At 41.0% G+C, this 14,559-nt stretch overlaps 1 protein-coding gene across 2 annotated transcripts in view; it reads left to right on the top strand.

The window, feature by feature from the left end:
- Nucleotides 1-13,666, top strand: part of LOC136438130 (organic cation transporter protein-like) — a 30,385-nt gene extending 16,719 nt beyond the window's left edge. Inside the window, exons 2-10 of one of the 2 annotated variants that reach the window (XM_066432847.1) lie at nucleotides 1,305-1,731; nucleotides 2,587-2,690; nucleotides 3,113-3,267; nucleotides 3,643-3,811; nucleotides 4,172-4,405; nucleotides 8,052-8,266; nucleotides 10,665-10,773; nucleotides 11,301-11,510; nucleotides 13,276-13,666. In XM_066432847.1, coding sequence (XP_066288944.1) covers nucleotides 1,360-1,731; nucleotides 2,587-2,690; nucleotides 3,113-3,267; nucleotides 3,643-3,811; nucleotides 4,172-4,405; nucleotides 8,052-8,266; nucleotides 10,665-10,773; nucleotides 11,301-11,510; nucleotides 13,276-13,408 — 1,701 coding nt within the window. In that variant the 5' untranslated portion in view covers nucleotides 1,305-1,359 and the 3' untranslated portion in view covers nucleotides 13,409-13,666. The remainder of the gene's footprint in view (nucleotides 1-1,304; nucleotides 1,732-2,586; nucleotides 2,691-3,112; nucleotides 3,268-3,642; nucleotides 3,812-4,171; nucleotides 4,406-8,051; nucleotides 8,267-10,664; nucleotides 10,774-11,300; nucleotides 11,511-13,275) is intronic. The other variant, XM_066432848.1, reaches the window with a different exon arrangement.
- Nucleotides 13,667-14,559: the final 893 nt, after the last annotated feature.

A 14,559-nucleotide genomic window follows, 5' to 3' on the forward strand; every position in this document is an offset into this window, starting at 1 on the left:
ACTTGGTGGGTATTTGAGGAAATGATACTGCTTTACTTTCTCATTCATGGTTACGAAGTAATAGCTGACCAAAGTTACATACGCCCCCCAGTGCCACCCCATACTTAAAGCATTATAGACCAATTAATTGCACAGGTCTAAAAATCAATCTCTTTATCGGAATGTTCAAACTTTACATTCAAACGATAGGACACTTGGCGGGTATTTGAGGAAATGAAACCGCTCTACTTTCTCATTCATTGTTACGAAGTAATAGCTGACCAAAGTTACGCCCCCCCCACCCCATACTTTAAGCATTGTAGGCCAATCGCACAGGTCTAAAAATCAATCTCTTTATCGGACTGTTCAAAATTCACATTCAAACGATAGGGCACTTGGCTGATATTTGAGGAAATGAAACCGCTTTACTTTCTCATTCCTGGTTACGAAGTAATAGCTGACCAAAGCTACGCCCCCACCCCATACTTAAAGCATTACTTAAAATCTTTGAAACCTTTCTTTTCCTTGAAATTTTTTGCCCAATCTGGAGACTTTTTTGGTTAGAAGGAACAGGTAGGGTTTTAGCTTTCCCATTTTAGTTGAAAATTGTTTAGTTCAGCAGTTTAGGTGGCGTAAGAACATAACTCACTGGCTTTGGAGAAGAGTGAAAATATCCATGTACAGCTATAATCAAGGAGTTTTTATATAAAACCTTCTAGCTTTAATAGGGGGCAGATATCAGGGTGAACTTCATGCACTGCCGGCAGATTACCGCGCCCTGACCGTTTTGTACTCCAACCCCGTCTCGGAATGGCCGTGGAATTCATAAGCAAAACGATGAATTCCATGGCGAATCGTCGCTACTAGTGACGGTACGGTATTGCCGTTGAGTCCATCACTAAACCGATGAATTCCACGGCCGTGGAGTTCAACAATCCGCGGTCTTCGGATATAGCTCCCAGGCCTGCGGATTTTGCCACGCCGTATTTCAGACATGTCGTACTCCGTCCAAAAGCACGTCGTAGTTGGGGAGAACTACATCGTACCTTTGTGTCACCACGACGTAGTACAGTTAGGCCGTATTTCAGTCCTGCATAATGCATTGGGAAGCTTCATAATTTAGCGTAGAGCGTAGAGAGGCGTCCTGAATTAAGCGTAATACGTAGTTGGCCGTCCGAATTTAGCTTAGAGCGTTGTCGGGACCCCCCCCCCCCCCTTACAGGCCCTCATAAACCCCGGCGTCCTGTGGCATTCAGTCCACACTGGAGCAACTGTGAAGTTAAAACGGATTGCAAATGTCACCGACCGATACCATTTCTTTTCAGCCCTGTGTTTGGGCACGATTTTGAGGATTGTACTGCCTTGATATACCGTGTCATCATGGAGTATGAAGATGTATTACGGCAGTATCTCGGTGAGTTCGGCAGGTACCAGAAGCTGGCGGCTGTGCTCACCGTCCTGGTCGGACCGTCTGTCGGGGCAATGATGTTCGCCCAGGCTTTCCTAGCGGCCACTCCCGCGCACCACTGCCGTCTCTACCAGAACGACTCCTCGGTGATGTATGGCCACCCTTCCGAGAGGCTCAACGCCAGTGTTCCCGTGGAAAAAGTGGGCGGTACGTGGAGGTACAGCTCGTGTTTGATGTACAACGGAACTGGTGGAACATCAGCGGGAAATAACCAGACTGTTACATCATGTAAGCACGGCTGGGAGTACGACAAGGGTGTGTACCACAGCACTGTTGTTACAGAGGTATGTACGATGTTACAATAGTAAACATTGAAGTGAGAAGATATTGAAACACACTAGGCTGGAATTTTCACCAGTGTACCTATGACCCCCATAAGAGAAGTACCTACTTAGTAACGTTATATGCCCAATATATTTTGTTTTTGAGACTGATACAGATACATTGTTTCCAATAACACAGTATTCGGTGGCGTCTTATATGATAATCTAGTCATCTGGAAGTTAGTCGCATTTCACTTTCCACTGAGTTCACTTTCCACTTAGTTTATTCACATGTACCCAATGATAGGTGCAGTCGGCATATGTCGTGTTGTTTTTCATATATACTGCAAATCATGTTGTCTCATATAAAATCTACTAAACATAAATCCACCTAATCTCCAAGCAGATCTACACTGGTGCCTGACTTGACCTTCTCTGGCTAGCCAATGTGTCCTTTGGCTAGCTTATACGATTTCGGCAGCGGTGTAGATCTGCTTGGAGATTAAATTCCACTAGTGTACATAATTCCGCCACCTTGAAAAGATACGTCCAAACAAATCTTCAACCCAACGTCCCCCAGTATAATGTACTCCTGTATATCTAAACTTAGCATAGATGGGGGTGGAGGGTGCTGCACCAGAGATCTCTCAAACACACAGTTGATTTATGTAGCCTAGAGGATTAATGTTAATGGAGGTTACTCCTTAATTCGACGTTTCTGTAAAGTAAATCACATGGTTTCTTGTGGTGGGCACGCAAGTATGGTTTTACAGATACCACTAGAAAAAATTAAATTTTTGCAAATTTGTGGTGACAAAATGAGCTATTTTCCTCTAAAACAAACTATAACGCAACAGATGATTTGCATTCATCCAGTACAACCTCGTGTGTGAGCGACAATGGTTGAAGGAACTGGGACAGTCCATCTTTATGGTTGGGGTGAGCGCTGGGGGCCTGATCTCAGGAACGACTTCGGACAGGTAAAAAAATCGTTGTCATGTTTCTCTCAACCGGGATAGGGGGCGTTATCGACTTCTGACGACCTTTGACCCATTGCTGACGTCACGCATGCGTCAGGTCACGTGTCCAGAGCTATTGGGTCAGAGAGCTGAAGAAGACTGGGGTGATTTAGTTGAAAATTCCAAATTGAGTTGGAGAAAAGTTCCATAATGTCATTTTCCAACTCAGTTGAACTTTCATGCTGATACATGTTCCCTTCCCGTGTAGAGAGGGTCATTTAAAGGGGGGCTCAACAGTATAGAAGCAAGTCTTCTGGAAGAGAATAATACGCCATACTTATGATATGTTTCTTGACCTCGCTGTCGACAGTCTACTACCCTGAAATAGAAACATTGAAATTGCAGGTAATAAAAGTAATCACAATTTTCGATGTTATTGTCAGATTTGGACGCAGACCAACGATTCTAGCCTGTATCCTGCTACAGCTGAGTGCAGGACTGGCTGCTGCCTTCACCAAAGACTACATCCTCTTCCTTGTTCTCCGTCTGGTTGCCGGCGGGGCTGCCAACGGTGTCTACTTCGTCGGCTTTTCCCTAGGTATACTAAGCATGATTCCCATCCCCATCATTAACCCTTGTCCTGCTGGATTTACAGAGCAATAATATGCCCCCGCAGCTAGACAACATTGAAAGAATGGGTACTAGTTTGATACTACTTGTTTTACAACAACCACACCCTCAACCCCACAATTGTCATGGCTAGCATACATATACAGAACAAGCATGTGCAAACCGACAGTTTGCACATGCTTGTTCTGTATGCACGGGCTCAGCAGGACTAGGTTATTAGGATAGGCCACAAAGACTAAAAACATGACATTTCAATATTTCATATACACATGAGGAAGGAAATGTTGTTGTCACAATTTGTCTTAAATAAATGACTGACGTTTTCCCACTTGTTGGTGGCCAGGGATAGAATCCATAGGCTCATCCAAGCGAAATTTAGTGGGGATGGCGATTTCGCTGAGCTTTGCCGTTGGATCTATCTTTCTCGGAAGTCTGGCGTACTTCTTGCGTGATTGGTGGAGCCTCCAACTGGCATTGGCAGTGATGTCAGTACCGCTTCTCTCGTACTGGTGGTACGTTTACCTGAAACAGTTGTTGCAATAAAATAGGGTGCTATGGTCATCATGACTTATTTATTGTTTATTCGCACGTGAAATATAACATGAATGAACATAAGCAAAATAACTAAAAAAACATGTAGGGAAACCAGAAATTTACCTTCTGGCTTTATCTAGGATTTCCCCTTAACTACGATAAATTGCATCATAATTGATGATTGTTGGTTGAACTGCATAGAGCCCGACCTGTAAAGTTTTGGATAATGTGCAACATCTTTTTTTTTTGTTTGATAGAAATTCCGTATCAATATCACGAATTTACGCTGAAATATGTATGATTCATAATCTTTCCATAAACTGTCACGTCGACTGTAGGCTTCTTCCCGAATCGCCACGATGGCTCCTAAGCAACAACCGGACCAAGGAAGCCAAAAGAAGTATTCAGAAGTCTGCCAAGATGAACAAGGTCACCATACCGGATGATGTCTACGAAAAAGTGACAAAGCCAAAGGATGAAGAACCTGGGGTGAAGTCTAAGAAGTACACTCTGATCAACCTGTTCCGAGGCCCTCGTCTAAGGATGATCACAGTAACGACGTCTTTAGTATGGTAAGTATACTAGTATGTATACATTTTTCTTTAACTCAAGAACGACCGATATGCAGGCATTGCGATTGATTATCTTTACCAAAAAGGTTCATTTGTTTTGGGGAGAGACTTTTTAAGAGCCAATGTCTGTAAGGATCAAACAATAGTGCTCACGGTCAAAAAATCGATTTGGCTCATATTTTGCACAGAGATAGTACTTGGCCCACAACCCCTGAAAATAGCTTTCTTTCCGATCAAAACCCATTGTTGCCATGGCAACAGCCTAATCAAGTTTTGGGGCCATTTTGACAGATTTTTGTACAGAGACAACATGAAAATTGGCAAAGGTTAGAGCACACTCACTGCCAAATGCTCTAACTTAGCGGAAAACACAAAAGGTCCGCTTTAGACCAATGCTTTAACTACTAGAAAAATTGTGTGAATTTGATATACAGGTATATTTGAGCGCTTGGGCATCCTCAAATCAATGCAATGTTTTAAGGCTTCAAAAAACTTTGATTTTTGCCAAACTTTGAGACGTCATAACTACCCGCTCAGTAAAATATTTCTGCTTGACATTCATACAGCATATAGATACACTAAATAGCTACTGAATGAATGCTTGCAAAGTTCGGGTTCTTGTTTTGTTAGCCCTTGGTTGCTATCAGAAGTTCGTCATTTTTCGTGATTTAAGAAAAGATGTGATTTTTCCTAACTTTGAAATACAAAATCTGACAAACTAAGATATTTGTGTAGTTCATTTTTCTGTTAAATGTAGGCCTTAGTGTTGTCTATAGATTGTACGCTTACAAAGATTTAGATGTTCTTCCCTTGCCCTGAACTTATCCCTGAAAGTAGGCAATTTTTACACTTGTCCTCCAATTTGGATTTTTGGCTGTCTTTGAACTTATGAACCTACCAAAGTAAGATTTTTCTTTTACTTAATTTTTTTATCAGATGTGGACCTTACTGCTATCTATCAGATTGATTTTCTCAAAGCCTGGGTTCTTGTTTCATCGATGTGGGGCAGTCCCTGAAAGCAGGTCATTCTTTGCACCTGTCCCAAAAGTAGGATTTTCGGCTATTTTAAGCTGATGAAAATACCAAAGTAAGACTTTTTTTCTGACTCAATTCTTTATCAGATGTCAACCTTAGTGTTGTCTATCAAATGAATATTTTCAAAGCCTGAGTTCTTGCTTCATCGATGTGTGGCAGTCCCTGAAAGTAGGTCATCTTTTACACTTGTTCCCAAATTTAGATTTGTTTTAGCTAGAGGTTTTTTCTGACTTAGTCTCCTTTCAGTTTTGGACCTTATTGTTGTCTATATATCAAAAGACTGGTTATGAAATCTGGATTCCTGTTATCTTGCAGTGTTATTATTGACATTCATATTTTGCATTTACCTTGAAATGCTTCTGTAGCTTTATTTGAAATGCTGTCAAACATAATGTTACCTCAATCAATGATTAGATGTGGACTATATGTGAACAGAATGACCATTTTGTCTCCTTTCTGTTTAGCCCTCTCAGAAGCTAGGTCATACCCTGCACCGTGTGTTTCAATAGTGTCCTTTAAAAGAGTTGACTCATTACATTTTGAGCACTAAATATCATTATGATAATCAGTATGAATGATGAATCAGACTCATATTTTGTTAATTATATTCCATGCCTCCCTGATATTCATTTCTATTAAAGTGCAATGTATATCATGACTTCCGAATATAGTGGATCTCCCCTTAGCCTTTTGCCCTGAGAAAGAGACATGAGAAGCTTCTTTTCTTTTGCATCTAGACAGAATTAAGTTTTTCTGGTACTCTGTCTAAATTTGCTAAAAGCAACACAAGGGCACGTGGCTATAGTGGGGTGAATGTTTCTGCGCGTTTCAAACAAATTTTCGTCCAACTTTTCTTCAACAACCCATTGAAACAATGTGCAAGAATGTGGATATATATAGTTGGAATGTCGTAGCTGAAGACACCGGTAACATTTCGTCTTTTTGGACCACCAATCGCTTCCCCAGACTTCACGTGCTGGTAAGCATCTGCAGATGTATCTAAAACCTGTCATCACATAGTATTTGCCACATCACGGCAACATATAAAAAGGCATTGTTCACAACTGAGTTTTAAAACAATAGTCACGTTCTTACGAGTTCAAAATGATAACATATACTCTTGCGCTGACAATTCACAAGAACCAAGACTTTGCAACCATTAATTTGGTTGACAGCACTAAGACCCAAAACTGATTAAAAGTTCAGTTAAGATAAATCTAGTTTGCTGTTTTCCTTTCTTTTTGTATTTTCATCAGCTCAAAGACAGCCTAAATACCCAACTCGGGGACAAGTGCAAAGAATGACCTACTTTCAGGGACTGCCCTACAGCGATGAAATAAGAACACAGGCTTTGACAAAATCAATTTGATAGATAGCAGTAAGGTCCACATCTGATAAAAAAATTAAGTAAAAGAAAAATCTTACTTTGGTAGGTTCATAAGTTCAAAGACAGCCAAAAATCCAAATTTGAGGACAAGTGTAAAAATTGCCTACTTTCAGGGACAAGTTCAGGGCAAGGGAAGAACATCTAAATCTTTGCAAGCGTACAATTCATAGACAACACTAAGGCCTACATTTGACAAAAAAATGAACTACACAAATATCTTAGTTTGTCAGATTTTGTATTTCAAAGTTAGGAAAAATCAAATCTTTTCTTAAATCACGAAAAATGACGAACTTCTGATAGCAACCACGGGCTACCAAAACAAGAACCCGAACTTTGCAAGCATTCATTCAGTAGCTATTTAGTGTATCTATATGTTGTATGAATGTTAAGAAGAAATAATTTACTGAGCGGGTACTTATAACGTCTCAAAGTTTGGCAAAAATCAAAGTTTTTTGAAGCCTTAAAACATTGCATTATTTGAGGATGCCCAAGCACTCAAATATACCTGTACATCAACTTCACACCATTTTTCTAGTAGTTAAAGCATTGGTCTAAAACGGCCCTTTTGCGTTTTCCGCTAAGTTAGAGCATTTGGCAGTGAGTGTGCTCTAAACATTGCCAATTTTCATGTTGTCTCTGTACAAAAATCTGTCAAAATGGCCCCAAAACTTGATTAGGCTGTTGCCATGGCAACAATGGGTTTTGATCGGAAAGAAAGCTATTTTCAGGGGTTGTGGGCCAAGTACTATCTCTGTGCAAAATATGAGCCAAATCGATTTTTTGACCGTGAGCACTATTGTTTGATCCTTACAGACATTGGCTCTTAAGGTACTGCAGCGGAACGTTTGGTTTTGAACATCATGAAGGTTTGTTTGCGAAGGGATGGGTTAGTGGAACTTTAGTTGGTTGATGTGAACAATTTCCTTTGTGTAGGTAAAGCTAATGACTTTTGATACTAGACACACTCGTTTGATACTAGACACTGCATACATATTTAGAATAACGGATACTGATCTATCTTATTATTCAAAAACGGTACACAAAATGATGCATCATGTTCGTTTATTTCAACTTATCTATCTATCTTTATTTATTTTCTGTCATTTTTACACGGGGTTGCCTAGCTCGGTGATCAACACTGCTTTGCAGTGGTGCCCTGCGTCATAAATAGATTAAGTAGTATACAGTCACATACAAACCGAAAAAATTTTGTTCGTTTGCTAGGTTTGCGACAGTGGCCGTGTATTACGCCCTGGCCATTGGTTCTGCCGACCTCGCTGGTGACCCTTACCTGAACTTCGTCCTCGGCGCACTGCTGGGGATGGTGCTGTCTCTTGTGGCCGTGGTTGCCATGGAGAAGTGGGGGAGGAGGCCTGTGGTTGGTGGATTTATGTTTCTGGCAGGAGCCGCCTGTCTGACGGTAACAGCAACACCAACAGGTGGGCTAACAGCACTTTAAAGCACGTGTTCGTACGATTTTATGTGTAGTTTGTTTGTTTATTTGTTTTAAAGGCAACTAAAGCAAATTATGGACAAAAAAATGGACATTAAAAAGTGCTGAAATCTTTATTGTAGTGACATTTACTAACACTGTCTAGCACATTTGTGTAATAACATCATACTTTGAGCATTTTAAACCGTGCAAAAACATGCCATAAGATGATCCCCTTAGTTTCGCGAGCATACAAAAACCACGGCGACGATTTTCAGTATGTTCTTCCTACATTACAACGAAGCATCATGGACGTCGCTATACACTAGTGTTGTTACTCCGGAAAGGAGGATGACCTCCTTCTGGGAGTATTGGAAATGCTTTTGTTTGCGCGTTCGCAGCTAGAACTCACGATCCCGTTGTCGCATTGGTGTGTAACTTGGCATATCGTTTGCCTGGTTGGGCGTGGTGATGCACAATGTCTTTGTTACACCGTGACTACATTTGTCGTCAATGTAATATCGTAATTGCACCCCTTTAATTAATGGCATGTGCCACTGCCCTGCCATACAGACCATGCTATAATCCGTTCCGCATGGCTGCAATACTTCAGGCAGATACGGGATACAAAGCTTCCCTACTTGCTGCGATCGTATAGTCACTGTTACATTGTAAAATAGACAACGTGCATCACCACACGCAACCTAGCAAACGATATACCAAGTTAGATACCAATGCGGCAACGGGAATTGTGAGTTTTAGCTGCGAACATGTGCATAGTGACCTCCTGTCTGTGTAAAGGTTATAATGCCGTGTCCAGTCGCAGCTCGCATAATAGTTATACTTGTTCACGGACGGTGCACTTTTAATTTACGCAAAGTGTGAAAATGGGACATCTCTGGACCTTCAAACTTACCACACTTTTAGTTTGTAATACGGAGGATGTGACAATGTAAATAGTTTACGCAGGGGATGAAAGATTGTTGAGATATGCCAGAAAAGTGCGCGGGGGCCGGGGCCAGTGTCACTTCCGGGTGGTTCACCGGATTGAGAGATCCGTTGACCTTCGACCTTCGTGAAATGTTACGATAATACAAATTAGCCTTTTTTATTGCAAATAGGTTGATAGCTGTAGATCAGGCATGCCTGCAAGAAATTGTGGAAAGAGTATTTACTGCATATTTGTGATTTCTGAAACATCTTAGTTGTAAGTCTGAATGGTTCTTTGATAATCTTCAAAAGGGGCCATCTAGATCTAAATTTGTGACTTTTCCCGGAATTTCTAGATTCCATCTGTTTCAAGCTGTAAAAACGTACTTTTCAGCAGGTTGACCTCTCCTGTATTGAAAGAAAAAGATAAATAAACACTTTTTCTTTACTTGCTATAAAACACTACTTGGACTGTGCAGAGATGCAATTTGTGTGGGTCAATACTTTTAATTCTTTAATTACCGCTTATCAAAAATGCACTTTTCACACCTAGCTCCACATACAACCCACGATCCTGTTGCTGCATAGGTACTAAAGTATCACAAGATGATATAGGACTGACGGTTCTAATCGAGAAATAGTGCTTCATGATAAAGATGACATAAATTGGACCAAACCATTAAAGTCTGTGGCCACTGGCCACCATTAACAATTATCCAGTAGAATGGCCCATCCCTACACAATTAATCGCCAAATACAACAAAATAAACCAGGATTGTAATTGTCTGTGATTTCACACCTTACATCAAGATCCATTTCATGCATTTATCTTACAACTGAGCAGGTCACTAGCAAAGGAAATTAACAAACACCTCACCCACAATGTACACACTATAATTACTTCACGTCCTACGTATTCTTGTTTGAATTGATATTGTATAGAAATGAGTAAATGAATTGACTTTCAAAATCCAAATTCCAGCCCCTCATATTGCCTGGGTTTCTGGGCACTGGGATAGAGCTCACTGAAGCAGCATCTCTTGTCCCAAAAGTCAGAAACATCAAGCTTAGACAAGCTTGTCTGATATAACTGACTCAACAGGCAAAACGGTGGTTACAAAGGCTGCTTGGGAAATGTATAACATAATTTCGCTTTTTGTAAAGAGTTGTATATAAATCGGCCTACATAGTTCGATATATGAACACTGGGCATGACAATATCATTTATAAATACATACAATCGATTGAAACAATATTCGGTCTTTATCATAGGTTGGACAATCCATTATAAAGTGAAATTCGTTCTCGCCATCATAATGGCATGTTGGACACAGTCTATGTTGCAAGTCGTGTCAACGGCCGAGTCTTGTAGTGTCGGCCCTTTTCGATTTGTAGAGAGTGCGCACTTATCCTTCTATCATGTAACTATATGTTGTTAATGTAGAAATATTAATTGATGGGACATTATGTTGCAGACCGGCAGGATGTCATTCGATACCTGTCCTTGCTCGGCCGGTGTGCCGTTACCGTCGCCTTCAACACTCTGGCCGTGTACACCACGGAGGTTTTCCCCACCGTGGTCAGGTAAGACGATCTGATTACGAAACACCTAAAGGTGAATTGTGCATGAAACAATAGGCCAATCCCCTCTCCCATTCACTCCCTCCCTCATACATTTATTCGTTGGGCTCTTTAGGGACCCCTGTATCAACCAGCTTCTGCCATTAAGGCCCGACGGAGGTGTATTCCCGGCCGGGCCCCGATAGCCTCACGATTAGCTCACGGCATCTTTTTTTCCCGGGTCCCGCGTTCAATTTAAGTCGGGTTAGATTGATTCGGGATCCTGGCAGGGCCCAAAATTAGCCCGGCAACCGCAGGGTGTCCGACGGGGCCAAGTAGGGGTCATACCCGAAAGTGCCAGAAAAAAGCCCGTGAACTACCCGGCAGGGCCCCTTATCCAATCGGACCGGAGCATTACTCTCTGTCCTCCATCGTTGCGGCCAGATGCAGGACACTTCTGTCTAATTTTGTCTTCTCCTAGATGGATCTCGTCCTGTTACAATGCTGGAAATGATAAAGCATGAACGACATCAAGCGTAGCTTTGTTTCAGGACGATGGGTGTGGGCGTGAGCGTCATGTCGTCACGGGTAGGCGGCATCCTGTCGCCGTTCGTGTCCCTGCTGGCGGTCGTGTGGCCGCCCCTCCCCATGCTCGTGTTCGGGATACTCTGCACTCTCGGCGGGGCCGCAGTCTTCAGTCTGCCCGAGACGGTCGGAGTCCGTCTACCGGATACACTCGAAGACGTCGAGAACTTGGGAAGGTAGCTTTTGGAAATGATAGCACTAATCATCGTTGATCAAATCTCAATTTTTATAGTCGATTTCTGAATAAAAAGACTCACGACCAAGGGATTTATTCAACCGACGTTTCGGTGACCATCTGTCACCTTCTTCAATGCAATTCTGACTGGTTCACATTGTAATGCAACACAGATGTCGCTGCTTGTAGACGATTTCTATTTCATATTACCTTCGCCGAGAAGGTTATGCAGAGGGTAGAGTTTGTGTGTGTGTATGTATGTATGTATGTATGTTAAGAAGCAGAATAACTGGAGAAGGCCTGGATGGATTGGCTTGATATTTGGTAGGTGTGTAGCTCTTGATGAGACCTGAAAATGATTAGATTTTGTGTACCCTAGCGGCTTGTCACGGCACTGCAGCAGAACTTCCTGTTTGGATATCTAGTGTTCTGGACATGCTATGGAACTGATTTTTGAGTAGTAGATAGCTTTTTGGGCAGAGAGTAAGTGCCATAGGTTTGGGTCCCCTGGCGGTTTTTTTGGAACTGCAGGAGCAGGTTTTGCTTCTGACTTTGAAAGGGAATAACTCAAGAAGGGCATGATGAATGGCCATGATTTTTGGTGAGTAGATAGCTTGAGTGATGATGTACATGATTATATAAGGTAAAATTCAAACTCTACAACTGGATAAATATTCGGAGATTTATTTCCGGACGTTTCGAGTGACATCCATCACTCTTCTCCAGCGTCACTAAAGTGAACTAGCAGAACTAACCAGTACTTATATACAATGACTAGAAAAAAACGTTTTTTACATGGCAAATCACACAGTCATGCATAAGCGACATTGTAATGTAAAATAGGTTAGGAAGGTTCCTATGGTAAGACAACACATTGTAATGTAAAATGAGTTAGGAAGGTTCCTATGGTAAGACAACACATTGTAATGTAAAAAAAGTTAGGAAGGTTCCTATGGTAAGATAACACCGTAAGAAAAGTTATTGTCCTTTGGGTGGGGGGAGGGTGGAGTCCCAGGTATACTTATCTAATTTGCATAATCAATGAGGAAAGTTTGTACATCCGTCAAATTCAAGAATAGGACTCTCAAACATGTGACACATGTAACTGGGGAAGAGAGAACTATTATTAGATATCAACTATGCAAATGAAGACCTCATTTGCATGATTAATGAGAAACTACTATAACTCAAGATGGGCTTGATGGATGGTCATGATTTTTGGTATGTGTATAGCTTACGTGATGCTTTGTATGATTAGACGACAATTATGCAAATCAGATCCTAATTTGCCTAATTAATGAGGAGATTCTAAACAGTCGCTGTAATCCATGATACGACTATTAAAATATGTGACCTTTTGAGAAAGAGAGGAATGTTGATACATAGAAAATATCCCAATAAAGACCTAATTTGCAAAAAAAATGACGGCAATTTCATACGTATGGCCTATGGAAGTTATGTGAATGTCGACATCCTGGAATCAAATTATGCTAATAGAGACCTCATTCGCATGATCGATAATTAATGTGAGCATAACCTTCTTTGCTAAGCTCATATTTTGGACAACCTCTGTTATTTGGGTGGAGAAGACGATTAACTGGTATGATTCATAATTGATGAGAAACACTCTTAATACGTCAGTCATAAAGGTTAAAATCATTTGGCGAAGGTATGAGGTCGTGGAACTCTAGTTTTTATTCTCAAGTCTATGTTGTTAACGTTGTGCCTGCATTTATGTACAATTATATCCTCGGTTGTTTCCACAGAAAACAGAAACCAAAGATTGACAAAACGGAAAAGAGTGGTGAGTTCAAACGCGACCGTGACCTCAGCTACATTGGACCTGTTGTTGTTAGCGGTCACGTGATCGGGGACAACGACCTTTTCCATCATACCTAGTACCTGAATGTTGACACAACTCTAATATTGTCTAAAGGACGACTCGTGCTTTGGTCATGATTATATGGATGACATCCGCGCGCGCATTAATTTCCGTCCGTTTGAAAATTGTTGTAACGTTAAATTGAAGAAAAAAAATATTTTGGAAAACGGATACTAATGTCGTAGAATGCTGAAATCAATTAGTAGTAATTTCAAAGTCAAAGAAGAAGATGTGGAGGAACAAAAAATGAAGAATCTATTTTTTTGTTTACCATACTCTGTGTGTGTTTAGTTTTATTCAATTCAATCATTCATCCTTCAATAACCACGTATACTCTATAATGAATGTAATTTTTTTTTCTGCACTTTTTATTTTATTCGCACGCTCGCACCAGTTGGGGTCCCCGGAGGATGCCATCCATGTAATGAACTCAACATATTGGCCTAACCGCCGAATAAAATCACCAAGTGAGCAACGTAAACGAAGATGAGGACAAGAAGATATGAAATTTCTATATGTGATAAGGCTGTAAAAACAACTGAACACTCAGAACGTCACACGACAATCAGTAATCTATCGTGATCGATAATCGTTATTTCATCAGAAGGCAGGTTGTAGGTTTGACCGTGTGTCCTTGTTATATCATTTTGTGGTCTAGTGTCTAAATGTTATTGGATGAATAGTTAACCCTATCTAGACCGGGCTTTTTTTAGACTTCCTGAACGGGGGGGGGGTGCTCATCCCCCCCTCATAACTTCAGAACGGTATGTGGTATAATCACCAAATTTGTAAAGAGTGAAGTATATGACAAATTTTATATTTCCTGGATTTTTGGTACAGTTATGACGTAATATGACGTAATTATGACGTCATAAATGTCATTTTGGGGGCTAAAATCGTCTAAATTGGGAATTTCTGTAATACCTGATGGTATTAACCGATCATTTAACAAAAAGGGTATTTCTCTGATAATGAAGTCTGACAAGACCTCTGTTGCCAATGGTAACTGCGTTGACCTCAAAATGACCTTCAGCCATCCCCTGGGATCCGCCATCTTGGATAGGCGATGTTGATGTGGTGGTAGTGGTAGTGTGGACTGGTTTATTTCACTCAAGGTGGACAAAAACTGTTTGTAGCCCATAGGGCTAAATTGTACAGCTATTTACAT

Source organism: Branchiostoma lanceolatum, chromosome 7, assembly GCF_035083965.1.
Source record: "Branchiostoma lanceolatum isolate klBraLanc5 chromosome 7, klBraLanc5.hap2, whole genome shotgun sequence".
In the NCBI taxonomy this organism is placed as follows: Eukaryota; Metazoa; Chordata; class Leptocardii; order Amphioxiformes; family Branchiostomatidae; genus Branchiostoma; species Branchiostoma lanceolatum.